General features: G+C 47.3%; 1 protein-coding gene across 2 annotated transcripts in view; it reads left to right on the top strand.

Moving 5' to 3' along the window:
- AKAP12 (A-kinase anchoring protein 12) overlaps nucleotides 1–27,960 on the top strand; it is a 107,536-nt gene that overhangs the window by 76,206 nt on the left and 3,370 nt on the right. Inside the window, exons 1-2 of one of the 2 annotated variants that reach the window (XM_066372987.1) lie at nucleotides 10,615–10,815; nucleotides 22,655–27,620. In XM_066372987.1, coding sequence (XP_066229084.1) covers nucleotides 10,791–10,815; nucleotides 22,655–27,612 — 4,983 coding nt within the window. In that variant the 5' untranslated portion in view covers nucleotides 10,615–10,790 and the 3' untranslated portion in view covers nucleotides 27,613–27,620. Of the gene's footprint in view, nucleotides 1–10,614; nucleotides 10,816–22,654; nucleotides 27,621–27,960 lie in introns of those variants that run through there. The other variant, XM_066372986.1, reaches the window with a different exon arrangement.

Here is a 27,960-nt window from a genome sequence, read left to right as displayed (position 1 = left end):
CACGCGGTAGCCCTCTAAATATTTGAAAACATTTATCATGTCTTTCCTTTCATCTTCTGTAGGCAAAACATCTCAGGGTGGGGGAGAAATAAGCTGTCTCACATTAAAAGAAAAAAGCCAGGGCTTATATATATATTCCAAACATGAATGTGCATGATGGAAGCTTGCCAAGCATAACTGGGTTTCAGTTTCAACATTCCTGCTCTTTAAGAATCGTTTCCTTCTCAAACACTATAAATGGTGAGAACAACTTGGTTCGCCGCACACCGAGTGTCCTACACTGGAAGAACTGGTGAGAGGAGGTGAATACACTGATGGGGAATCTACAGGAAAAAAGAGGCCCCTTACCAAGGATATCGGTAAACAAGCCAAAGCCAAACAGAATGAAGAAATGATTCATAGATGTTGCTGTGTATTTCCGATGCTGAAATATCACCTGCTGCTTTGGTACTTAACTTACCATGATTGTAAGCTCGTAGCCTTACCCAGTAGCGTAGCTAGAAACAGGAGAGAGAGCGTGCCCGCTTTCCAGGGAACTGTGGGTTGTCAATGAAGTGGCAGCTACGCAGTCCCCAGCGGGATGGTCTCAGCAGGGCCAGGGCTGGCCCCTCAGCAGCCAGCCTCCTGAGGAGTCCCCTACACTAACCTCGAGCTCCATGACTGCCCTGTCTGAACCCAGGGAGTGAGCTGGGTACGAAAACACGTTTTCCTCACGCTCCTCAAGCCTTGGTCCCCAACATTCCGCCATTGATGTCTACTTCCATTCAGTGTTCAGACGCAGGACTCGGTCAGTCAGCGTCCTCTCCACCGGTGTGTTGCTCTCGGAACCTGATGCTGTCCTGAGTCTTGGTCCCCAACATTCCGCCATTGATGTTTTACTTCCATTCAGTGTTCAGACGCAGGACCCGGTCAGCGTCCTCCCCACCAGTGTGTTGCTCTCGGAACCTGATGCTGTCCTGAGTCTTAGTCCCGGGACAGTGCAGAGGGTCCCCGTGGCCCTCGGCCTCGTGACGGTCCTGTACTGGGGAATCCCACGGGACTCCGTGTAGGCAGCATGCTGGGTTCTCGTGACGGCTTCAGTCCGCGGATGCGCGTGGGCTTCACTTCAGGAAAGTTCGTTCTCCCTTTCTCTTCTCTGTTCTGTTTTTGGGATTACCATTATTCAGACTTTTGGACTTTCTAGAATGGTCCTAATTAAAACTTTTCCATTTTTTAAAAAAATCTTTTTGTATTTGGCTCTCTGTTTTGGGAAAATGTCCTCAAGACTGGATTTCATCTTGTTATTATATTTTTTAAATCTAAGAACTTTATTTTTTTTGTTGTTGTTCTAATTATTCTTTTCTTTTTTTTTTTTTTTTCTTTCATTTTTCTGAAGCTGGAAACGGGGAGAGACAGACAGACTCCCGCATGCGCCCGACCGGGATCCACCCGGCACGCCCACCAGGGGCGACGCTCTGCCCACCAGGGGGTGATGCTCTGCCCATCCTGGGCGTCGCCATGTTGCGACCAGAGCCACTCTAGCGCCTGAGGCAGAGGCCACAGAGCCATCCCCAGCGCCCGGGCCATCTTTGCTCCAATGGAGCCTTGGCTGCGGGAGGGGAAGAGAGAGACAGAGAGGAAAGTGCGGCGGAGGGGTGGAGAAGCAAATGGGCGCTTCTCCTATGTGCCCTGGCCGGGAATCGAACCCGGGTCCTCCGCACGCTAGGCCGACGCTCTACCGCTGAGCCAACCGGCCAGGGCCTAATTATTCTTTTCTTTGAAGTCTCCTTTTTTTTTCTTCTTGGCTCCAATATCTTTTATCTCTCTGAGGATTTCTTTAAAAGTTTACTTCTCTGCATAGCCTCTTTAAAAGTTGGTGAAAAAAAAAATAAAAGAATAGATTTGAATATGTTAACTCAAATTGAGACAATAAAAACTACAGCTGTACCAATTAAATCTATGAATGGGAATTCCTTGCCATTTAGGAACTCCTCTGTAGTCAAACCATGTGACTCTGTCTAGTGGTTGCACCGAGGGAAGGTTCCTACCTTGGTGTCTCTGTCACAGGGAGGGAGTAGGGATTTAGGTTTATGCTTCTGAAAAAAACAAAAGGGACCAACTTTGGATTGGACAGGTGAAAAGTTTGGACAAATCTTTGATAGGGTATCTTGGTCATTTCTATCCAGGAGTCAAGGAGATTAATTTGTCTTTGGGAAAAAAGTTAGTGGGTGTGTGGGGGAGGGTAGTATTCAGTTTTGTTTGTAGGTTTAGAGTCGTGCTATGGTCATATGTGGCTGTTGAACACTTAAGATGTGGTTAATCCTATTTGAGGGGTGCTCTACTTGGGACTCAAAGACTAAATACAAAAAAGGAAGTAGCCTGACCAGTGGTGCTGGAGTAGATAGGGTGTGGAGCTGGGACACTGAGGTCCTAGGTTCAAAGCCTCGAGTCGCTGGCCTGAACCCAAAGGTCACTGGCTCGGCTGGAGCCCCTTGGTCATGGCACATATGAGAAGCAATCAATGAACAACTCAAGTAATGCAACTATGAGTTGATGCTTCTCATCTCCCTTCCTGTCTCTCCCTCACTAAAAAAAAAAAAGTAAAATTAGTAATTTTTCACATTGTGTGCATGTTGACATACATAACGTGTTTGGAAATACCGGGAGAAAATAAAATATATTAAAATTAACCGCAAGTGGCCTGACCTGTGGTGGCGCAGTGGATAAAGCGTCGACCTGGAAATACTGAGGTTGCCGGTTCGAAACCCTGGGCTTGCCTGGTCAAGGCACATATGGGAGTTGATACTTCCAGCTCCTCCCCCCTTCTCTCTCTCTGTCTCTCCTCTCTGTCTCTCCCTCTCCTCTCTAAAATGAATAATAAATAAAAAAAATTTAGAAAATTAACCGCAAGTGTTTTTCATCCTTTTCAATGTGACCAGTAGACAGTTTGAAGTTGCATGAGGCTTACTGACATGGGGGCTGGGGGCTGACATCATTCAGCTGGAAAGCTGTGGAATGCAGTGGGGTTGGATCGCTAGTCACCTTTTCTTCCAGGTCTGTCCATGCAGCTGGCTCCTCCCTCCCACACCTTCTGGTTAAAACTTCAGGCAAATGAGGCCCTGGCCGGTTGGCTCAGTGGTAGAGCGTCGGCCTGGCGTGTGGAAGTCCCGGGTTCGATTCCCGGCCAGGGCACACAGGAGAGGCGCCCATCTGCTTCTCCACCCCTCCGCCGCGCTTTCCTCTCTGTCTCTCTCTTCCCTTCCCGCAGTGAGGCTCCATTGGAGCAAAGATGGCCCGGGCGCTGGGGATGGCTCCTTGGCCTCTGCCCCAGGCGCTGGAGTGGCTCTGGTCGCAACAGAGCGACGCCCCCGGAGGGGCAGAGCATCGCCCCCTGGTGGGCGTGCCGGGTGGATCCCAGTTGGGCGCATGCTGGAGTCTGACTGTCTCTCCCCGTTTCCAGCTTCAGAAAAAAAAAAAAACTTCAGGCAAATGAGAGATCGCATCTCTCTCTTCTGGAAAAGCGAGCTGACTCTCGGGTTCATTACTTCTAGCACAAGATGATGCTTCTCTTATTAGATTGCGTTTCTGAAAAGTTGATGATAAACGTGCATGCTTGCTTTTTATAGAGTCTTTTTCAAAGTCTTCTTTAAAATGAAGGTTACCTATAGTTTTCATCAATAGATCAACAAACAACAAGTGGTGGAGAGGGTGTGGAGGAAGGGAACCCTGGTGCGCTGTTGGTGGGAGTGCAGACTGGGGCAGCCACTGTGGGAAACGGTAGGGAGTTACCTCAAAAACTTAGAAATGGATCTGCCTTTTGACCCAGTGTTTTCACTTCTGGGAATATATCCTTAGAATCCTGAAGCACTAACTGGGAAGAATGCATGCACCCCTGTGTTCATGGCAGTATTATTTACAAGAGCCAAGGTTTGGAAACAGCACAAGTGCCCATCAGTAGATGAGTGGATAAAAAAGCTGTGATACACTCAAACAATAAGGGGCCGTAAGGAAAAGAAGGAAAACTTAAATGTTTTTGCGACAGCATGGGTGGACCTGGAGAGCATTACGCTCAGTGAAATTAGCCAGTCAGAGAGAGGCAAGCACCATGCGATCTCACTTAGATGTGGAATCTAATGAACAAATTCAACTGATGAACAAAACAGAAACAGAGACATGGGCACGTGGAACAGACTGACAGCTCTCAGAGGGGAGGGGGGGTTGAGGTCTGCATGACAAGAAGTGAAGGAATGCCGAACAACACCCCGTATAGAACTATAAAACACAGAGACACAGATAACGTGTGATGATAGCGAGAGGGGAGGGGAGTAGAGGCAGGTGAGGTGGGCAAAGGTGGGGGGTGTAGATGGAAAGAGACTTTGCTTGGGGCAATGGGCTCGCGATGCAGGGATGACGTCTTCCTGCGTTTCACACCTGAAACCTGTACCCCAGCAAGTTCAGTTAAATAAATAGATACATAAATAAGTAAAACGAGGCTTACCTATATTTAAAGCAGTATTTCTCAACCTTCTTTTTATGATCACTCATGTTAGAAGTCTTCTGAGATATTTTTTCCCTTAATTGCCTCTCTTTAAAATTTTAATAGCACAGATACACTGTATATAGGTTTATGTAATATATACATCTATAGATGAAGGTCAGATAGCTATGCTTCATACATAAAAAGTGTTCACTTATTTTTAGATTTCTCCCAGGAACTAATTTTCATCCATTGGGGCAGCTGTTGCTCACATTAAGAACACATGATTTGGACCTAGACAGGTGGCTCTGTGGATAAAGCCTGATTGATTTTTTTTTTTGGAGGGACAGAGAGAGAGAGAGAAGCACTCATTTGTCATTGCACTTAGTTGTGTGTTCATTGGTATCTTAGCGTACATGCCCTGACCAGGGCATCGAACCCGCAAACTTGGCATTTTGGGAGAAGACGCCCACTGACTGAGCTAACCTGCCAGGGCCTAGATACACCTTTTTGCATTTTTGATAGAAGCTGGATGTACAGTTTTAAGGTGAAGGGTACTTCAGTGCTGGGCCTTCAGTATCACTGCAAAAGTAACACAGGGTTGTTAGAAGACTTGCAAAACGTTGGGAAACACTGAGACAGAAATTGCCCATGATTCCACTATGGTCAGTTTGGGGGTTTTTTTCTGGGCTTCTTTTTAATCTCAGCCTCACATATATATGTATATGTATACGTATTTTAAAAAGCAAAATTGGTATTGTGTGGAATATCTAATTTTATTCTGCTTTACCCCGAGCATAGAGATGTGGGTTTATATATCAGCGTAGGTGTTTTCCTTGCCACTAATGCTTCAAACATGTTGTTTTTGTCAAATATTCCACTGAAGAGTTAGATATACCATTTTCCTACCTTTGGGACACTTAAGTTCTTAAATATATTATTATATGTCCCAAGCAGAAAACATTCTCATACAGAAATCTCTACTTCTCATTTGGCATATTTCATAGAAGTAGAATTGCCAAATCTACTTTCCCTTTGCTTTTTAAAATGGACTTGTTCAGTGTTTTTTGTGGGGGTTTTTTAAATAACTGTTTGATTTTTAGAAAGGTGAGAACATAGACTCATCAGTTCTCACATGTGTACTGACCGGAAATCAAACTGGCAGCCTCTGTGCTTAGGGACAACACTCCAGCCACCCGAGCTATCTGGCCAGGGCTTGTCCAGTGATGTTTAAGTCCCTTCTTAGCTCTCCTGTTGTGTCACAACAGTCCCTTTGAGGCACTGGTCTTCAGATTATTTATCTTGAGCATTTTGAGTTGAAATAACCATGTCTATATAAATATGTCCCATTCAACCGGACCATACAATTCAATTATCTGGTATTTATCTGAGTTTGTAATATAAGGACAGAGACCCAAAAATACACTGAGCCCAGGAGAAGCTGCCCATCCTGTGTCAGTTAGATGTCATTTAGAGTCAATGTATGAATTCATCTCCTCATTCACAGCTATCCGTTTTGGAGCAGCTTTTAACCCAGCCTTAGATGATCTTGACCCTTGAAAGGACCAGCAGTGGCCCAGACGCTGCCTTAGTTGGATTTCTCCTGCCGTGCTCTAGCCGGAGAAGAGACCTCGTTGGGTTTTGTTTCCCTTCCTCCACGGTCATGCCAGGTTGTACAGAAAATGGAAGGCGGGTCACGGGGAGGACTGGATTGGTGTCTGAGTCATTTCTCCAGGTCCCCGAGTCTCACTCACATTTGGGTAAGATACTCAAGCTTCCTTGGAAGAAGTGAATGAACTAATTCTGGGCATTGGTCCCTGTCCCCCCCCCCCCCCTTTCAGGAAAGAGGAAAATACTTGTCTCTCTCACAGTTACCTGTCCACCGGTCCTGGCCATCTCAGGCTGGGAGGCCTCTTCAGTTCTCAACTTGTGTCATGAGATCACGAGACTGCTGGCCACTAGGTCCACCTTCTCATCCTCTCACATTTGCCCTCATGTCACATTCTCCTCGACTGCCTTTTATCTCTCTGTCCGTTCCCAGGTTTCCTTTCCAGATCCCCCTTCCTGGGGGCTCCAGATCTTTACTTCCCAGGCACCATTCTGGTCGGATGACCGCGGAGACCTGCCCGGCCTCAGCTGCTGTCCTGCCTGCCCTTTGCCTGTGGGCATCTTTCAGTGAGTGCCTGAGGGCACCTTGGGCTCCTCCCTCACCTTGGTCACCGCAGTTGCCATCTGTCTTGTTTCTCGAATGGCTTCCTCCTTGTCCTTATAGCCCACTCACCTTACCTATGTCACAGTTTAAATTATGTGCCGCCAAAGCCTCCAGTAGCCTTCGGAGTTAATAGAAAAACATTCTTTTAAAGAGATATAATTCACATACCATGCCACTGACCCATTTCAAGTACCCAAATCGGTGGCTTTTAGTATATTCACATAGTTGTACACCATCACCACACTCTCAGAGCATTTTCATCCTCGCATCAAGAATGCCCAGACCTGTGAGCAGGGACTTCCTCTGTCTCCCCGGCTCTCCAGTTCTTGCAACCAGTCTATTTTGTATCTCTATAGATTTGCCTGTTTCTCACACTTCATATAAATAGAATTAAACAATATGTCAGTTATGTTCTACTCTGACTAGCTTCATTCATTTGGCAGAGAATGTCTCAGTGCTCGTCCGTGTCAGAGCAGTTATAACCTGGAGAGCTGCTTCCTTCTGTTCTATTACCGAGTACCACTACTAGCGTATAGATAGGCTGAATTTGTTTAGCCATGCCATCAGTTGAGGGACATTTGGGTCACGTCTGCTTTTTGACTCCTATGAGTCATGCTGATATGAATATTCCTGTACAAGTTCTGTGTGAATGTACATTTCTATTTCTCTTGGGTATCTATCTAGGAGTGGAATTGCTGGGTCATAGGTAAGTCTATGTGGGACATTTTGAGGACTCGTCAGACTGTTTTTCAAAGCATCGCACCATTTTACACTCCCACCGCTAATGTGTGAGGCTTCCAGTTTGTCCATTCCTTATTATTGCCCATCATTTTGGTTATAGTCGTGGTGGTGTGAAGTGGGATCTCGCGGTGGTTTTGATTTGCATTTTCCTAACGGCTAATGATGTGGAGCATCTTCTTACATGCTCATTGGTTGTTTGCGTATCTATTTTAGAAAAATGTCTACTCGGACCCTTTGCTCATTCTTTAACTGGGTTACTGGATGCATTACAAAGTTTTGGAGATGTTATTCAAGAACCTTCATAATCTGGCCTCAAATATAATGTTTATCTCAGTTCCACTTCCCACCTCTGTCATTTCCGTCCCTTCCCCTCCCCTCCCCTGGTCTCCCCAAGTAGAGTCTGAGCCTGTAGCTATGTGAAACTCGCCCAGGACTCCCCAGATGTCACGTTCTTCATGTCTTTGCCCATGCTGCTGCCTCGGGCCCAGGCAGGGCGGCCCTCCCTCACCCCCGTCTGTTCAGAGGCTAGCTCAGGAGTTATGAGGTGTGGCCTCTTCTCCCTCCGGGTGTGTCTGCCACCCAAGACCAGCTCCCTGAGGCAAAGGACAATATCCAATTTTATCCCTGGGTGCTTAGCTTAATTAACACAGAACAAGAAATTGGTAGATATTTGTTGCCTGAACCATGGAGTTTGGGGAGAAACACTTTTTCTGTCATCTACCTATTTCTGTTATTGGTAAACATTTCCCCACAATTTTTGCTTTGGGTGATGATGTCATCCTCTAAAAGTTCTGATTTAACAAAAACAAGCAAACAGGGACTGGAAGTGATCCCAAGGGCAAGTTGCTTGCATTGTACGCTTGCCTTAGGCGTGGCCTTGGCTCCCCCCGTTTCTCCTGATGGAGGACTTCTCTTTGTCCATGCAGACACACAGCGGCTCTGGGAGCAGCTACCGCACACTCTGTGGTTGATTACTCTCGGAGGTGCAGAACAAAGAACTCTCTGTCTCCCGAGGGAGTCCACAGCTCTGCACATGACCTCTTTAGGACTATCAGATCAGCCGTGTCAGTGTCTTTACCAATGTCATCAGAATAAATTAAAATGGTAAAGTCTAAGTGACAGAACTAAGCAGCAATGCATTTTTACCTTTGTTGTGTGTTTTAAACTTGGTAACCAGTGCAGTTTCTTCCTGTCCAGCCCAGGGAAGCAGCTGTTGCTCGTCCTATTGTGAGAAGTTAGACTTGGGGATGGGGGAGGAGCTGGGGGTGCAGCTGAGCAAGGTCACAATCAACGGGTGCACCTGTGAATCGAACATGTGTATTTCACAGGTGGCATCAAATGAAAGCCTCATGCTGTCCCCAACAGCTGGCGGTGAGAAATTTAGAACTGAGATCTTCGATCCTGGAGGGAGCACGGCTTCTTGGGATAGCTCTGGGGAGAGGTGTGAGCTCCACCTGGGGACACAATGACATTTGTATGGGCTGATCCCCAGGCTAGGGACGGCTGCAGACTGCTCAGTTAATGGTCACAGACACAGCCCCCAGACTGGGCTTTATCCATGACCAGCTCCAGAGCTGGGGCAGCGGTGGGAGGAGGGGAAGAATGCGGAGCTGCCCTGACCCCTCGGCTGTGTGGACTGCCCAGGGACCATTAGCACCAGCAGCTTTTCTCTCACACCAGAGTCTCATAATAGAAGCAGTTTCTGAACCAAAGGTAAGACTCCTCTTACAGAAGATAAAAGATTAGGAAGCTGCTAAGTGACTCGCTCTGGGAACCAGCTCCCAAGCGTCAGTCAGAACAAGGAGCATTACTCCCTGCTCTCACCAGAGTTTTAGGGCCAGGCTGGGCGTTTGCGGAATTGAAAAGGGAAATCAAGTCCATGAAGAGGATGAAGCTGAATTTTCTAAGGAGGCCAGATTGCCAGCAACCACGCTGTCTTAACTCGGATCAGTTGAGGCCTGAATATGGTGTGTAGTGCCCTCTGGTGGCCAGAAGGAGCAACTACGTGCCATGCCAGCCTGCACGCCTGTACTGCTTTTTTTTATTTTAAATCGTTACAATTTTTTTTTCCAATTACAGTTGACATGCATTATTATACTAGTTTTAGGTGTACATCCCGGTGATTAGACCTTACATAACTTACTAAGCGATCACCCTGATAAATCTTGCACCCATCTCATTGATCCCCACCACCCGTCCTGCCTCCCAAGAAGTAACGACCAGCATCTTCAGGATCTAAAGAAAAGAGAAATAGTAAAACCTTACTTTTGTTTGCTTAGAGGAAGAGTCACTGCCCATGGGGTCAGACAGGCAAGGGCATGAAGTGACAAACAGAAAAAGGATGAAAAGAAGGGAATAAACCTTCGCAGCCTTACTGGACCTGCCCGCAGCAGGGACTGGCATACAGCAGAGCGAGTCAGATCGTGAGCACACACCAATCCTTTCAGCACTTACCTTGTGTCTTCATATAGAGAACAAACCTGAAGGTTCAGTGGAAAGGAACTGTAGAATGTGCAGCTGCCTGTCATTTTCTGAATTTTTATCATCGGATCTGACTACTTTTCATGCTATTGTGCTTGGATATTAGAAGCGTGATACTGTCTGTATGCTGCACAGTTTGATCTAAAAGTTCAGCTTCCAATCTACTAAGTAAAAAAACAAACAATCTTAGTGCCCGAGTATTTGGGGGGGTTTGCTTTAATCAAGTGTGGAAGACACAAAGTTTGCCCTTCTCAGAGTTCAGGAAACAGGACACCTGACCGTTGCCAGCCTTCAAATCAGCACAACGTGTGTGTCAGGCAGATGGCGAAAATATAAAATAACCACAGGTGCTAAAAAAGGAGCCGTGTTTTTGCACCTCATCAAGCTTTTAAACAAGCGGTAAGGATACAAGAACGCTGTTAAAAATGGCAGTAGAATTTAATATCTGTGCGGCTATTTCCTTAAAAGTAATAATACTAAAAACTGAGATACAGAACTAAGTCGGCGCCAGGAATGAAGTCATGGTTTAGATAAAAATGCTGCTGACTCCGGGTCTTATTCATCCCAGGCACTTTTAAACCCTCCTGGGGTCTCTCTGCATCTGCAGAGCCTTGCTGACCGCTAACAGACCAGCTACGGGGCAGGCTCCTCGCCTTGAAAGTGAAACACATGACTCCGGGTCCCGGGAGCCCGGGCGAGGGCGGGGCGAGGCCCCAGCCGGCCGGCCCAGGGTGGGTCCTCCTATAATTAGCCGGGAAACGCACGCTCAGCCGCTTTGCGCTGCAGGTCCCGCCTCGGCTTGGGTTTGCCCAGCGCTCTGAGGGTGGCTCGGTGCTTGCTTCTTTCTGATCACCGCCCAGACTGCGCAGGGTGGGCAGGACCCCAGCGGCTCTTCTCACCATGCTGGGGATCATCACAATCACAGGTAAGGCAAGAGCCAGATGGAGTAAATGCTTTCTCCCCTCTCACCTGCATTGGGGCGGGGACCTCGGAGTCGGTGGCGGGACTTACCGATGGGCGTGTAATTCTCTCCCTGTGCTGACTCTTTGATCAGAAGAGCATTCTCTCTTGGTGGCTCTGAAAGAACCAAGCAAACCTGATGTTTGCATTTTGGACTGTATTTTGTTAGGGACTGTCCCCTTTCCCCTGGCTGAGAGGGAGAATACCTCACCAAGTGAATCGATCCATGTTAGATTGGGGTGAATTTCCAAATAGATTGTGACAGCCTAATTAATCACTTGCTGACGTCATGAAATATTAAATCCTTGTGTTTGAGAAATCGCAATATTTGCATGTTGACGTGCTTATTGGGAACTTTCCAGGGAGGGCACACTTGGTGATTTAGAGGACTTGAATGAAATGTTAGCGCTGGTTTAAGTGGTGGTTTTAGTAAAGCCATAATTTTGGTAAAATGGGTGGCTTAGCAGGTAACAGCATTTAGGCAGTGAAGACTAAAAATGTATATTGCTTAAGGTTGCTTCCTAGAAGTCTGGCTGAGTATGAATTCCGTTATTTAATACCTACCTCCAGCAAATAAATTACATGTATCAAACTTTTTGTAGAAGGTACCTATAGCACCTCTAACTTGATTTGATCATTTCGTGGTTCCTAAGGAAACCTGCCTATTTTCCTTCTCATTCCTGTTTCCCACCATCAAGAAAATGAAACTCCATTTGCTAATTTAGATTTATAAGACCGCTCTTGAAACATTCGAGATCATTGCTCACCAAACCTACTACAGCACAATAAAGGACAATTTCTAGGACTTAAAATTTTTTCTCAGTATAATTGCTTCTGCAAAGCCTTGTCCTCCTCTAGAATTTTAAATGAGTGTGAAAGTTTAGCCAAACTCAGATTATCTATCGCCTCCTATAGATTTAGCTTGTTTACTTTGAGATTTCCTTAAAATTCCTTCCCCAAGTTAACTGGACTAGACTTTCCATTCCTTTACCTAGCATGACAATTCACATGGTACATAGAAATTCTTAAGTAGACTATACAAAAATTAAAAACACAAAACTCTCCGTTTTTTCCAGAACGTTCTTTTTTCTCTGAATGAAATATACAAATGCCCAACCCTGAAAGAGGCTGCCTGGGAGTATGGTTTGTGGGTGTCATGGTGCTGGAGGGTGCTTATCCAATCAAAACTTTTTTCTAGGTGCTTTTTGTATATACAGCCTGGCCTTTCTTGTATTTGTTATTTGATTAATTTATCATATGCTGAGTTTCTTATGGGAGAAGATGGTGGTCTTTTGTAGCACTAATTAAGAGTTAAATTTAGGGTACTTGTGAGGGCTTTTACAAATTGGTTCAGATAATCCCAGTGGGGTGGTATGTGATCAGAAGCAGTTGGAAAGACTAATTTTTATTTCTTTCTTTCTTTTTTTTTTTTTTTTTTTAGAGCTCTCTAATTTTTAAGGCAGCCTCAAGTAATTGGATCTATTGCTTTCTAAGTTTGACATTTATTACAGTGGAGAATATGGCAGAATTTAGAACTTTTTTTCCTGATAATAAGAAAGGACACAGAAAATCTTAACTCCAACTGTTATAACAGCAAATATATATTTTATAGTGGAAAGGGGAAATTTCAGTTGTCTTTTTTTTTTCTTCTGCAAGTTTTCTTGATAAGGAAGATTTACAGCAGCTATCTTTAAGTAGTTGGTCAGAATCTCGAAAGGCAATAAAGACTTTTATAATTGGCATTCAGGGTTAATTCAAGATCAGTTTACCTAAATGTGAGAGCTATTCTAGTCCTGTTTAGTACTGTGTTATGCAAGGAGCATTTAAGTTTCACAACTAACAGGAAGGGACCAGGATAACATTCCTGTAGAATTACTTAAGAATGAGCTTTCATTTCTGAAAGTAGGGAAAAGCTGTCACTGAGGGAATGGACTGTCCCCTCCCCGACCCCATAGACACACACCACTGAAATGGACACAGCGGGACTTGAGTTATAAAATGATTGATTATTCACATTATATACTATCGCCTGTCTTGAAGTCTTTCCTTCACATCACATTAGTAATAATAAGTTAACTTACAAACTAAAAGATAACTGCTTTGATATGATGATGATCAAAGAGGTGTCTTCTCCCCTTACCCTCTTATCAGCGGTGTGCCAGCAAAACAAAAACAAAATGAAAATCTTTTGAGTCAGAGAACTTGCACACAGTGAGACTGTAGATAGAGTATCATGAGTAATTTAGGGCAACATTCCTCTTTAAATCTAAAGGGAGTGGAGGAAGGAGGAAAATCCTCCAGCATCATGCAACTTCTAGATTATTTAGAATGCATTTCTTTGTGCAAGTTGTTTGAAAACATAACATAAAAATAGCCTCCCGTGGCTGCTTTTGTCTGCTGCGGAGGCAGATTAGTTGTCAAGAAATGCGTGGGACATGAAATGCTGGACTCGTTAGCTACCATTGAACTGCGTGCCCACGGTGTGGCCCTTACCACCGTGTCTTCACAATATCCCTGCAAAAAGGGGTTGTTTAACTCTTTTTATCTCCTTAAAACTAAGTTTCTATTGCATTTTACAGCTACAAAGAAGCATAGCTATAGAGTGCCTTAAAGGACCCCTTTCTTATTGCGTGTAAGATGTACATACCATTGACCGTCACATCAGGCTGGGCGATGACCCGTATGTGCCTGGAGTGGGTTTCGCTTATCTGAGTTTTAATCCCAGTTAAACATCTCCCCTTGGAGGTTTTGTGGTTAATGAGCCTTAGAACAAGGGGAGTTGGGTGTGTAGGATAGAAGGGATGGATTTAGAATGCAGAGAATTCCTGGAAGCGTTCCAGGACAATGCTGCAACTCGCAGGGGAAAGTTAACCAGTTCCAGATGTCACTCCAGCCGCCTTGATGTGCTTGGGGAATTGAGAGTGCTGGTTACACTAAACCTAAAAATTACATGAGCGAGATAATGAATTTTTTAAAAAGAAGAAAAAGTGGAGTGAAAGTTACCTTGTATGTATGTTATTTTTAAGATCATTTCTCGCTTCTAAGTAACGTTTTCAGTATCCTGACACTCTCCCACAGGCATGTTCGAGTCTTTTCCCAGAAAAAGGGATTCAGAACTATGGGGTGTCTGTGGTGATGTTCATTTAAGAAGCAAGCCTTGTATGATGGTGCTTCCACTAAGGTCGGTTTGGAAAAACCTGGCTCACAAACTGTGTACCTAGCAAGACTGTGTTGAGTGTGGTGCTCATGAGTGTGGGGACCACAGAATCTCCCACCCATGTAAGTGGCTTGGGGTGGGACGAGGACCAGTGACGAACGAGGACAGTATAGAGATGGCACTGTCTGTCAGCTCTCTGCCTCCTGGGGGCTTTGTCAGTTGGCACACTGACTGGTTCCCTTCCTAAAACTTTCTGCCGTCTTTGATGCCTGGTCAGAACGTGGTTTTGAGCCGGACCACGACATCAGTGAATGCGCACCATGGTTGGACTCTCAGGGTGAATGACAGATCTGCGGGATTAATAGCAGGGTTCTTCAAAGCCCCACACGAGTGATAATTATATGTTATGTCGGAAAGGCCCAGTCTAAAATCAGTTGTTTCTGCCGAAGGACTCTTTGGGTGCCAAGAAAGTACATCCCTCAATCAGAGATGCTTAGATGATCAAGGTTTTTCATTTTCCTCCTCCTATCCAACCGGACAAATCTAAGGCAGATAATTCTATAGGGAGCCACACTCATGAGCACCATGCCCAACACAGACTTGCCTGTGTCAAACTATAGCAGAGAGGGTTTGGAGTCGTTTAAGAGTACAGTTATTAATAAAACATTTGTAAGTGTCGTGGTGAATGGATTCTACTCTGCTGAGTCTGAACAGATGAACGCGGGCCTGCCTTTCCTGGACCATGGTAGTAGTACCGGCCTCTGGTCCCTTGCCTGTTCCCTTCACTCCTAGCAAACCCGCTGGCTTGGTTCTCTCCTACCTGGGCCCCACATCTTTTAGGCTATTCTTCTTCCTCCATTTCCTCACCAAGTTATGATCCTTAACTCATTCAGAACCAGCACGCAGATAGCACATAAATATACCTCTAGAAAAGTTCCTGTTAACCACAGACTAGAACACGGGTGGGAAAAGCCGATGGCTGGAGATCTCTGCCTTCAGCCAGAGCCTGGGAAATGCGGGCTTGCTTTAGGGTGCAGTTGGGGTGAGAAAGTGAGGAAGGAAATGTAACCCAGGGAAGAGGGTTGCAAGCCCTCACTGGTTAGCACAGTTGGTTGGAGTGTCGTCCTGATATGCCAAGGTCGCAGGTTCAATCCCCGTCCCAGTCAGAGCACATATAAGAATCATCCAATGAATGCATAACCAAGTGGAACAGCAAGTCTGTTTCTCTCTCTCAGTCTCTCCCTCCTTCCCTCTCTCCCTCTTTCCCCCCCCTCCCTCCCTCCCTTTCTCCCCCACTTCCTTTCTCTTGAAAATCTATTTGAAAGGGAGGGAGGGAGGGAGGGAAGGTGGGAGGGAGGGAAAGAAAGAAAGAAAAAAGAGAGAGAGAAAGAAAAGAAAGAAAGAAACAAAAGGAAAGAAAAGAAAAGAAAAAGAGCTGTAGCCACACTTGACCTGCAGTCTAAAATAGGGTACAGACTCTAGATCTCTACAGGGTGCAAAGAGAGAGGCCAGAGGGATGTCTGTGCCCTCTTTACCCCCCTTGAAATGTTTATGTTGTAAGTCAAAGAGGTAAAAATAGGTGCGATATGGCATTCGGCTTTCAGAATTTGAAAGGACACCTGAACTTTATGTCTTGGTGGATTTCCACAGGGTCTTCTAGTCCTGAAGACCTGGGAGAGTTGTGGGCTTCCTGTTGGGGAGAGCTGAACGCTGTTCGATGCTGCCCTCTTCTGTTCAAAACATTCAGGGGTTTAGACAGGAATTTTATACACAGGAACGTATGTGACATTGTGTGATAATGAAAGTTGGACCAATGGAGATTGTTGAACAATAGTTGGATGTAAAATAAATCGTGCAGCCATTATGTCAGCTTCTAAGACGAGTGAAAAGCTTATCAGAAGGAATTCAAATACTAGTAGTGATTATCTTTGGACATTGTCTTCATGGATGTTATTCCCCATTTTCTATATTTTAAAATCTCCTATAATGTTGTATATAGATTATTTTTAGAGTCAGTAAAAAAATGAAAAATAGTTCTGCTCTTAAGAAAACAAGGAAAAAAAGGACCCTCATAGCATTTGTTTTATCATCATTATAGATGACCAACTGGTAGTTCAGCCTCCTAACTAGCTTTTGCAGGAAGTACTGGAGGCCACCTTACAGATGAGGACACTAAGAACAGAAACTTCAGGGAATTTTGTTCAAGGGCCCCTGAAACTGAAATACCAATCTGTCTGCAGAGTCTGCTCTTTACTCTTCTTCCCCTCTGTGAATTCTGTCTCTTTTGGGGGGGGCAGTAAGGGGAGAAGGGTTTTTCTATGATCACTCCTTCTATGTGCCCTGACTGGGAATCAAACCCATGACATCCACATGCTGGGCCAATGTTCTACCTTGATGTTGACTTCTTGCCTTTTTTTTCTCCACTGCATAATTAGGCTTCCTCCACCCTTTCTACTATTAAGTATGAGAATATGCTGTCTCTACCTTCTCCCTTACTCCCATTTAGTACCAATTAATTCTTGCTTTACCCTGTCTTGACGGTGATAGTTGCAAAAATGAAGGTCAGGCCTGACCAGGCGGTGGTGCAATGGATAGAGTGTTGGACTAGGATGCCGAGGACCCAGGTTCGAGACCCCGAGGATGCCAGCTTGAGCACAGGCTCATCTGGTTTGAGCAAAAAAGCTCACCAGCTTGGACCCAAGGTCGCTGCCTTGAGCAAAAGGTTACTCGGTCTGCTGAAGGCCCGCGGTCAAGGCACATATGAGAAAGCAGTCAATAAACAACTAAGATGTCACAATGTGCAACGAAAAACTAATGATTGATGCTTCTCATCACTCCGTTTCTGTCTATCCCTCTCTCTGTCTATGTAAAATTAAATAAATAAATAAAAATGAAGGTCAGGTGGTCTTTTGAATCTGTGAGTGGGTGGGTAGGATATGTATGTTCTTTTTTGGAAAAATAAAAAAAGCATGACTGCAATTATGAAATTAAAAAAAACCCAGCTTTTTACACTGAAATGGAATTTAAATTGCTATTCACACCAGACATATAGCAGTTTCCCCCTCGAAGTGTGGGAGTTGACATGTCTAAATACTTTTTCTCATCATAAGTGGCATTTACAAATTATAAAAAGTTATAGTGGTTTATGGAAAATGAGAATTTTAACACTTTGAAAAATATGGAATTAATGATGAACTTTGTGTTCTGCTCGTTTGCCAGCTCGTTGGCCCACCAGACTCTCACCCACCTCCTATATGACACTGGTTAAGTCACATGACTCTTAAAAATAGACTTTATTTTTTAGAGCAGTTTTAGGTTCACATCAGAAAGGAATGGAAAATACAGAGAGTTCCTGTGTGTTCTCTGCTAGCCCCTCCCACTACCCCCACCCCCACCAGAGTGGTCCAGTCGTTACAACTGATGAACCCACATTGACACATCGTTATCACCTCAAGTCCACAGTTTACATTAAGTGTCACTGTTGGTGATGTACATTCTTTGGGTTTCATAATATCATTCAAAGTAGTTTTGCTTCCAGAAATAATCCTCTGTGTTGTGTCTATTCAGCCTGCCCTTCCTCCTCCCCCTCCCCCACAACACTGACTTTTCACTGTCTCCATAGTTTTTGCCTTTTCCAGAATGTTGTGTAGTTGGAATCACACAGTATGTAACCTTTTCAGATGGCTCCTTCCATGTCTTTTCATGGCTTGTTAGCTCTCTTTTTTAAAGCACTTAGTAATATTCCATTGTCTGGATGTACCATAATTTATCCACTCACCTAATAAAGGGTGTCTTGGCTGCTTCCAAGTTTGGCGTTCATATATAAAGCCGCTACAATCATCTGTGTGCATTTTTGTGTGGGTATAAGTTTTCAACTCACTTGTGGTGTTGGATATTGTAAAAGTATGTTTAGTTTTATAAGAAACTGCCAAACTGCCTTCCAAAATGGCTGTGCCATTTTGCATTCCTCGCAGATAACCATTTTTGAAGGCTGTTTCCTCACTGTGAGCTAGCTCTCCCATCAAGCTCTCAGGCTCTGGAACTATAAATAATAACTAATAAGAACATGCACGAGGTCCCAGGTCTTGTTCTAATACTCAAGAAGCTAGAGCTCTGGCCACCTGACAAGCCAGCACAGGCTACTGCCATGCAGTACGGATTTTGGAGCCTACTACTGAATTCTGAGAGTAAAAGGCTCGACCACGTGCTCCGTTAACGTGCCATTTAATGTAGTGTAGTGCGGATGAGAGAGGCAGTTCGGGAACCCAGCAGCAGTGAGGATTAGCAGCCGTGTCGCAGTCATTTCGCCAGGCCAGGCTAGGCTGTCAGCCTTGAATGTGCTTGGGTTTGAAGAGGGATCTCAGTGGGGCGGTGCACAGAGCCACCTGGAGACCTACCTCCCTTTGCAAGCTTGCTTGGGGCCGTGCCCTCTGTGACGCTTTTCATGGCCCCTAGGGGGCGCTCTCGTCAGCGGCACAGCTCACTGGTGGCCACCAGTCTCTACCCAGCAATGGGGCAGCTGGTGGGACAGCGGGGAGGAGAAAGTTGGGTCTCCGGACCCCTGCCTGGCAGCGTGCACCATGCCCTGGTGGAATAAGATCTGCTGTGAGTAGTGTGCCCCTCATCGCGGTTTATCCTGGGGACCTGGTGGGCGGGATGACTTTGAGGGCCACTGACGCCTTGGTATGTGGCAGGAACAGAGGCGGAAATGCTACTGGTCTTAAAAAAAAAATCACTAGGCTTTAGCGAAGGCCAGAAAGGAGCTTCGTTAGAGAGCCTGGAGGTGAGCAAAACGGGGGATTCGGGCGTTGCGATTCGGGATGCAACGTGGGCTAAGTGCAGCCAACTAATGGAAAAACAAGGCTGAGAAGTGGGATCTAGGTTTAAATGCAGGTTCCAAGCTGAGTGGATAGCCATGTAACCGCACGTGGTTTGGGGCAGGATACTTACTCTGATGTGCACGTGGGCGATCACAGTCGGCTTTTATGTTAAAACCTAATTTAAGCCTTGGCTGCCAGCCCTGGGTAGTTTAGGCGGCTACCGTCTAGGTCCCGCAGCCATTCAAGATGTGTTACCACCTCCTGATACGATCAAGGCGTCTTTAAGGTCAGCCCAGGTCCGGCTGAGTACAGAGGCAAGCGCAGCCGTAAGCAGGCTGAGTTCCGTTTATCCGGCCTTTGCGCCGAGCACCAAGGCGCCACCTGGGCGCCCAGGGGCCTCCTCTGGAAGAGCGTTTGACAAGAGCAACTGTTAGGATTCTTTAGGACAAAAGAGACCACAGAGTAGTTGATAGGATTTAAAATTTGTCTGCGATCCCATGTTATATATATATTTTTTGTTTGGTTGGTTGGGTTTTTTAAAAGTGTTCAGCCCATATATCACTATAAAGAGAGCATCTGAGTCTTGCTAACTATATTGCGCCACCAATAGCTTTCCTGTCCCCGCTTGGCAGCTGTTCATCTGTGTTTCCCTAGTTTTGACAGTAAACATTCCATTCATCCCAGAATTTAAGAAAAAGTGTTGCAAATGGAAACACAGATTTAGGATCATGGAAGAAAGAGTGCATGTGGGGTTGGGGGTGGTGATTAACACCTGTTTTCTCCCACTGTGTTAGCCAAGTGCCCCTGTGTTTTCTACTGAATTCTACAAAAGTTAGTTAATGGTTTGTTTTTACCTCATGCTTGCTGACAGGAAATTTGTGTTTGTGTTCATTACTCATAAAACTGTATGTACTAGAAGAGTTTTATTTTGGGGGTTTGATTTTTTTTTCCTCTGGTGTATTTCCAATGCTACCCTCCGCCTTTAAAAAAAGAAAGAAAAAGTCACACCTCCTGTGTTGCATTAGAAGTGTTTGTGGGAAGTTCTCTTATGAGGATGTTTTTATGATTGGGGAAATTTGTATGAAGTAGAGCCTACTATGGAAATGCACTTAAGTCTTTATTTCTTGATGTAGTAGGATGACTAAAAGAATTAAAATGAAAGTTATATATAATTTATTGATTAACATTTTTTTATAAGGAAGTACTCTCTCCTGCCGTTTACTTTTTTGGCATCGCTCTTTTTATTTTTTAAAGGTTTTTATTGATTTCAGAGAGGGAGAGGAAGGGAGAGAAAGAGAGAAAAACATTGATTTGTTCCACTTATTTTTGCATTCATTGATTTTTTTTTAACAATTTTATTTATTCATTTATTTATTTATTTATTTATAGAGACAGAGAGAGAGTCAGAGAGAGGGACAGATAGGGACAGACAGGAACAGAGAGAGATGAGAAGCATCAATCATCAGTTTTTCGTTGCGACACCTTAGTTGTTCATCAATCGCCCTCTCACATGTGCCTTGACCGCGGGCCTTCAGCAGACCAAGTAACCTCCTGCCCGAGCCAGCGACCTCAGGTCCAAGCTGGTGAGCCCTGTTCAAACCAGATGAGCTGGCGCTCAAGCCGGCGACCTCGGGGTCCCGAACCCGGGTCCTCCACATCCCAGCCCGACGCTCCATCCACTGCGCCACCACCTGGCCAGGCAACAATTTTTTTTTTTTATTTTTTTTTTGGTATTTTTCCGAAGTTGGAAACGGGGAGGCAGTCAGACAGACTCCCGCATGCTCCCAACCGGGATCCACCTGGCATGCCCACCAGGAGGCGATGCTCTGCCCATCCGGGGTGTCGCTCTGTTGTGACCAGAGCCATTCTAGTGCCTGGGGCAGAGGCCACAGAGCCATCCCCAGCGCCGGGGCCATCTTTTGCTCCAGTGGAGCCTTGGCTGTGGGAGGGGAAGAGAGAGACAGAGAGGAAGGAGAGGGGGAGGGGTGGAGAAGCAGATGGGCGCTTTTCCTGTGTGCCTTGGCCGGGAATCAAACCTGGGACTCCTGCACACCAGGCCGATGCCCTACCACTGAGCCAACCGGCCAGGGCCTAACAATTTTTTTTTTTTTAGTGAGAGAGAGACAGGAAATGAGAGAGATCAGAAGCATCAGCTTGTAGTTGTGACACTTTAGTTGTTGCTCATTGATTGCTTATTATATGAGTCTTGACCAGGGGGAGAGGGAGGCTGCAGCCAAGCCAGTTACCCCTTGCTCAAGCCATCAACCTTGGGCTCAAGCCAGTGACAGTGGATTATGTCAACGATCCCAACTCAAGCCCATGACTCCACACTCAAGCTGGTGAACCTGTGCTCAAGCTGGCAACCGTGGGGGTTTCAAACCTTGGACCTCAGTGTCCCAGGTTGACACTCTATCCACTGCACCACCACTGGTCAGGCCACTGATTGATTCTTGTATGTGCCCTGATGGGGAATAGAACCCACACCCTTGGAGTATGCGGACAATGCTCTAACCAGCTGAGCTACCTCACCAAAGCCTAGTATCACTCTTGATTCATGATTGTTTTTGAGAGAGAGAGAGGAAAGGTGGGGGAGGAACACCCGTTGATTGCTTCTCATACGTGCCCTGACCGTGGATGGAACTGGTGACATCAGGGTTGAGCCAGCAACCCGTTTCAAGCCAGTGACCTTGGCATTCGAGGATAATGCCAGGGCTATGGATTGTTACTATTATTTTTTATTCACTGCATTGTAACCTATCACTGTCAGGTTTAGCCAGAGGGAGACACTTCAAGCAGGCTCCTGTGTCCTTTTGATATGCCTCCCTCAGCTTTTGAACATCTCTTTTCTGTTACGAGAAAGTGTTCTTCATGTTTTCCCTGATCCAGCCCAGAATTTCCCAAGGAGCTCTGGTGTCTTTTGGGGACTTGTTAGGAACCAGATTAGTGATCGCATAGAATGCCCCTCCTTTAGGTTTGTCTGGGTACTTATTTGTGTTGTTATTGGCTTCTTTCTCTTCTAAGCCTGTATTTCTTTTTTTTTTAAATTTCTGAAGCTGGAAAGGGGGAGAGACAGTCAGACAGACTCCCGCATGCGCCTGACCGGGATCCACCCAGCACGCCCACCAGGGGCGACGCTCTGCCCACCAGGGGGCGATGCTCTGCCCCTCCGGGGCGTCGCTCTGCCACGACCAGAGCCACTCTAGCGCCTGGGGCAGAGGCCAAGGAGCCATCCCCAGCACCCGGGCCATCTTTGCTCCAATGGAGCCTTGGCTGCAGGAGGGGAAGACAGAGACAGAGAGGAAAGAGGGGGGGGTGGAGAAGCAAATGGGCACCTCTCCTATGTGCCCTGGCCGGGAATCGAACCCGGGTCCCCCGCACGCCAGGCCGACGCTCTACCGCTGAGCCAACCGGCCAGGGCCTAAGCCTGTATTTCTTATCAGGCAGAAGTTATGTCTAAAACTTGATGAATTCTAGATCATGGGTGTGATATGTGATCCTATTTTGCATTGCAACAGAATGAATGTACACTATCTGGTTGACCCACCTTTCATGATGCTGTGGAGATATAACATTTTTTTTATTGTGGGGATGGTTAACTTTCTCAGAAAGAGCAGAGTTTTTGAACCTGAATTTTTGAAGGTCATTTGAAAGTAGACACTGCCTAATCTACTGAGATTCATAAATACTGCTAAGACCCTTACCTGTCCTGGAATTGCCTGACATTAAAGAAAGTATTCATTGGTTGTGTTTCTAAAATATATAGTTTTTTTTTATTGTAATAATTTTATCCCTTCTTCTCTCCAACCCCCCTTTTTCTCTCTTCACAGTTGGACAGAGAGAATCCGAAGATGTGACTGAAAGAGACTCAGATAAAGAGATGGCTGCCAACTCCGCGGCTGTTCAAGACATCACCAAGGACGGGCAGGAGGAGACGCCTGAAATCACAGAGCAAATCCCTTCCTCCGAAAGCAATTCAGAAGAGCTCACGCAGCCCACCGAGTCCCAGAGTAATGATGTTGGATTTAAGAAGGTGTTTAAGTTTGTTGGCTTTAAATTCACTGTGAAAAAGGATAAGAGCGAGAAGTCGGACACCGTCCAGCTCCTCACTGTCAAAAAAGAGGAAGGTGAGGGAGCAGGAGGATCAGAGGGGGCTGGTGACCACCAGGAGCCCAGCCGGGAGAGCGGGGAAGCCACGACTCCCAAAGAAAGTGAGCCCAACCAACCTGCAGAGAAAGCCGAAGAGACCCGGAGAGACGAGCAGGGCAACACGGCAGCGCCGCTGCAGGCCGAGTCCGGTCAGGCGGCAGGGGAAGGCGGAGATGGGGAAGAAAAACAAGAGAAAGAACCAAGCAAATCTCCAGACTCTCCCACCAGCCCAGTGGCCAGCGAGGCGTCACCCTTCAAGAAATTCTTCACTCAAGGTTGGGCTGGCTGGCGGAAAAAGACCAGTTTCAGGAAGCCCAAGGAGGAGGAGCTGGAAGCTTCGGAGAAGAAGAAGGAACAAGAAGTGGAGAGAGCGGACCCAGAAGAAAAGGAGAAGACAGAAGACACCCCCGAGAAGCTGGGCGCGTCTGCGCAGCCGCAGCCGCAGCCGCGGGAGGCCCCAGAGAGCGGGACCGACGCCCGATTGTCCGCGGAGTATGAGAAGGTGGAGCTGCCCTCCGAGGGCCCAGTGCCCGGAGCTCCCGGAGAGAGAGCCGCCCCTTTAGCCACGGAAGTCTTTGATGAAAAGGTAGAGATTGTCGCGGAAGTCCACGTTAGCACCGCCGCGGAGGAAGCGGAGGGGCAGAGGGCCGAGGCGGAGGAGGCAGAGGCGGCCCTGCCGCCTGAGAAACCGGTGGAAACAAATGCCGCTCAGGAAGCGGAGCCCCCCGAAGAGGAGCCCCCGAAGACCAAAGCAGTGTGTGCCCCGCGAGGGGACCACCCCCAGCCCGCCGAACCGAGTCCCGACGAGAAAGCGCCCGCTGCACTCCCCGAGGGCGTCGTGGGGGAGGCGGAAACGCTGGCAGCGCAGGAGAGAGTGAAGGTGCAGGGAAGCCCTTTAAAGAAACTTTTTACGAGCACCGGCTTAAAAAAGCTTTCGGCGAAGAAGCAGAAAGTGAAAAGAGGAGGAGGAGACGAGGAGTCGGGGGAACAGCACCCCGCTGCGGCCGACTCTCCCGACAGCCCAGACGAGCAGAAGGGCGAGAGCTCCGCCTCGTCCCCCGACGAGCCCGAGGAGATCACGTGTCTGGAGAAGGGGGTCGCGGAGGCGCCCCCGGAGGCCGAGCTCGAGGAAGGAGCTACTTCCGACGGAGAGAAAAAGAGGGAAGGTGGGGTGACCCCCTGGGCGTCTTTCAAAAAGATGGTGACGCCCAAGAAACGCGTCCGCAGGCTTTCCGAGAGCGATAAGGAAGACGAGCTGGACAAGGCGAAGAGCGCCACCCTGTCGTCCACGGAGAGCGCGGCCTCTGAAATGCAGGAGGACCTGAAAGGACACGGCGAAGAGCCCAAGCCGGAGGAGCCGAAGCGCAAGGTGGACACTTCTGTGTCTTGGGAAGCTTTGATTTGCGTGGGGTCATCCAAGAAAAGAGCAAGGAAAGCATCGTCTTCCGACGAGGAAGGGGGGGCCCCGAAACCGACGGCAGGAGAAAGCCAGAAACCAGATGACGCAGGAAAAGACAAAGAGGCTGGACCAGACGCGCCCCCGGCCAGTTCCCAAGAGCACGAGCAGGGCCAGGGCGGCTCCTCGCCAGAGCAAGCCGGGAGCCCCACCGACGGGGAGGGCGTTTCCACCTGGGAGTCGTTCAAAAGATTAGTCACCGCGAGGAAGAAATCGAAGTCAAAACTGGAAGAGAAGCACGAAGACTCTGTCACCGGGGCGGGTGCAGAACATGCCGCTTCAGATGTTGAGCCCGGGAAAGAAGAGTCTTGGGTTTCAATCAAGAAATTGATTCCCGGACGAAGGAAGAAAAGGTTGGATGGGAAACAAGATCAGGCCACCGTGGAAGATACAGGACCGACAGAAGTCAACGAGGATGATTCTGACGTCCCCGCCGTGGTCCCTCTGTCTGAGTACGATGCGGTGGAAAGGGAGAAAATGGAAGCACAAGAAGCCCAGAGAAATGACGAGAAGCCCGAGCAGAAGGTAGGGGTTTATGTGTCAGAGGAGCTCAGTAAGAGTCTGGTTCAGACAGTGACTGTGGCCGTCATTGATGGCGCAAGAGCTGTCGCCGATATTGAAGAAAGATCACCTTCCTGGATATCTGCTTCCGTGACAGAACCTGTGGAACAAGCAGAGGATGAAGCCAAACCACCGACTGGGGAGGTATTTGAGAGCGAGGTCACGGCGGCGGAAACCCCCACTGTTACCAAAACTCTGCCCGAGAGCCAAGATGCCGGTGATGACACGATCGTCAGTGAGATGGAATTCACTTCTGAAGCCGTGACAGCGGCGGAAACGACGGAGGCATTTTGTGCTGAAGAAGTCACGGAAGCATCTGGTGCCGAAGAGACCACCGACATGGTTTCGGCCGTCTCCCAGTTAAGCGACTCTCCGGACACCACCGAGGAAGCAACGCCAGTTCAGGAGGTGGAAGGTGGCGTGCCGGACATGGAAGATCAAGACAGGCGGACTCAGGAGGTCCTGCAGGCGGTGGCAGAAAAAGTTAGAGAAGAGGCACAGCTGCCCGGTGCCAGAGGACCAGAGGACACAAGTCAGACAGTGCAGAAAGTAGAATCACAAACACCAGAGAAAGGGGGAGAGGCTGAAGAGGGTTCTCAGGGGCCAGATCCGAAGAAGGAGATGGAGGTGGTGTTGAAAGGACACGTGGAAGAAACTGAAACGTTGGATTTGACACAAGGGAAGGGATTTGTACAGGCCACGCCCGAACACTTGGAAAAAGTTCAAGTCACAGAGAGGGTCGAGTCCAGCGAGCTGATGACCACCCGTCAAGCTGGAACCTTGGGTGGGGGAAAATCAGAAATTATACTGGAACAGGCTGCTGCCCCTGACTCAGCTGAAACGCTTACAGACAGTGAGACCAATGGGAGCACCCCGCTAGCGGATTTGGAAGCTCTCCATATCACACAGCAAGACAAGATCATGGAAGTCCATCCATCAGTGGATGAGGTTGCGTCTGGTACCCAGTCACAGATTGCAGAGGCAGTAGTAGTTCCTGCACCAAAGGAGATGCTCCCAGCACCTGCAGGTTCTCAACCCCAGGCAGAAAACAAAGACCATTCAAAAATGGAAGAGGTTCAAGAACGCACGGATAGAGAGGCACCAGTGGAAACTGTACCCGTCCTTTCAAAGATGGAGGGGATTCAGGAGGCTGGCCAGTTTGCTGATGAGGAAACCAAAGACGTACCATTGGTTGAAGGACTAGAAGTGTCTGCAGACGCAGAAATCACAGCCAGTCAGAAAGAGATCATTGAAGTTGCCCTTAAAGATGAAGTCCCTGAAGAAGCTGAATTTCAAAAGAAGGATAACATTGAACTCCAGAACCACACCCAATCTCTTCGAACCCCAGTGGGGAGAGAGACGGTAGTTCAGGTAGAAAGGGAAAAAATGGAAGCGAAGCCAGCCCAGGCAAGTGAAGAGAAACTCGAGCCCAAACCAGCTGAAGTGCTCAGTGAGCAACTGGTCCAGACGGTTCATGTGACCATCATAGACGGGGAGAAGGAAGTGACCGGTTTTGAAGGAAGTTCGCCTTCGTGGCTAGTTCAAGGGGAAGCAGTCTGCACAGAAATTCAAGTTCAAAGCTCTGAGGCATCATTGCCTCTAACAGCTGCAGCGGTGGAGGAGAAGGTCTTAGGAGAAACCGTCAAGATTTTAGAAACAGCTGGAACTTTGGAGTCTGCAGACGCACATTTGAAACCGGAAGAAAAGTCCTCTGAAAAAGAAGCCTTTGTTGTTCAGCCAGGGCAAGCTGCCGTGCCCACAGGGACTGAGTCCCGGGCAGGATCAACACCAATAACAGTATCCACTACCCCTGACAAAGGCATCAGTGCTGACCTGGAAGGAGATAAAACCACATCGCAGGAAGGGAGGTCAGATGAAGATGATGAGCAGGTGAGCTGTCAGGAAGTCAGAGTGAGTGAAATGAGAGAGGAAGATTTAAAGGCTGAAAATGAGATTTTGCAACTCAAAACTGAGAGTGGTAAACTTGTGCAAAACATAATCCAGACGGCCGTTGACCAGTTAGTGAGTACAGAAGAAACAGCCACTGATTGCCAGATGCCGGCTCAAGTGATGACAGTTGACAATCGGGAAGCTGAACAGAAAATTGAAAAAGAAGAAAGGGAACTTCAGGTCTCTGCAGAGGACGCAAGACAAACCACCACAGCCAAAGAGGAGTCCGCACCCACCCCGGTGGAACAAACATGCTCAGATATTTCCAAAGATACGTGTGCAGCTTCAGAAGAGATCACGCCCGTTGAGGTCGAAGGCTCCAGTGCAAATGACCAGCAGCTTGAAGAGGTGACCCTCCCAGCCCAGGAAAAGAGAGAAGTAACCGCAACAAAGCCTGTGCTGGAAGATGGTGATCGTGACTCCCAACAAGATGGAAAGGGTGAGGCCGCCGATTACCCTGGGAAGCAAACCTCAGCCCTGGAAGACGCTGAGGCCTTGGGAGGCTCAACCAAAGAGTCCTTGGATGCCAATGGACCGAAACTCAAAGAGAAGGAAGTGGAATTGCAGGAAGGAAAAGAGCAGAGCGAGTCAGAAAAAGAGACCAAAACACAGATGCAGGAGACACAGAAACAAGGGAGACAGCCAGCAACACCAGAACTTACAGATTCCTAAAACGTCCTGTAAGTAACCTTCCTTTTCTTCTAAAATAAGGCTTTCCTGCCTGACCAGGCGGTGGCGCAGTGGCTAGAGCATTGGACTGGGATTGTGAGGACCCAGGTTTGAGACCCCGAGGTCGCCAGCTTGAGCGTGGGCTCATCTGGTTTGAGCAAAGCTCAGCAGCTTAGACCCAAGGTCGCTGGCTTGAGCAAGGGGTTACTCTTTCTGCTGAAGGCCCACGGTCAGGGCACATATGAGAAGGCAATCAATGAACAACTAAGGTGTCGCAATGAGAAACTAATGATTGATGCTTCTCATCTATGTTCCTGTCTGTCCCTGTCTATCCCTCTCTCTGACACTCTC

This window comes from Saccopteryx leptura, chromosome 3 (assembly GCF_036850995.1).
Source record: "Saccopteryx leptura isolate mSacLep1 chromosome 3, mSacLep1_pri_phased_curated, whole genome shotgun sequence".
NCBI lineage: Eukaryota > Metazoa > Chordata > Mammalia > Chiroptera > Emballonuridae > Saccopteryx > Saccopteryx leptura.
The sequence above is the reverse complement of the archived record's forward strand: the minus strand, read 5'-3'. Positions and strand labels throughout refer to the sequence as shown.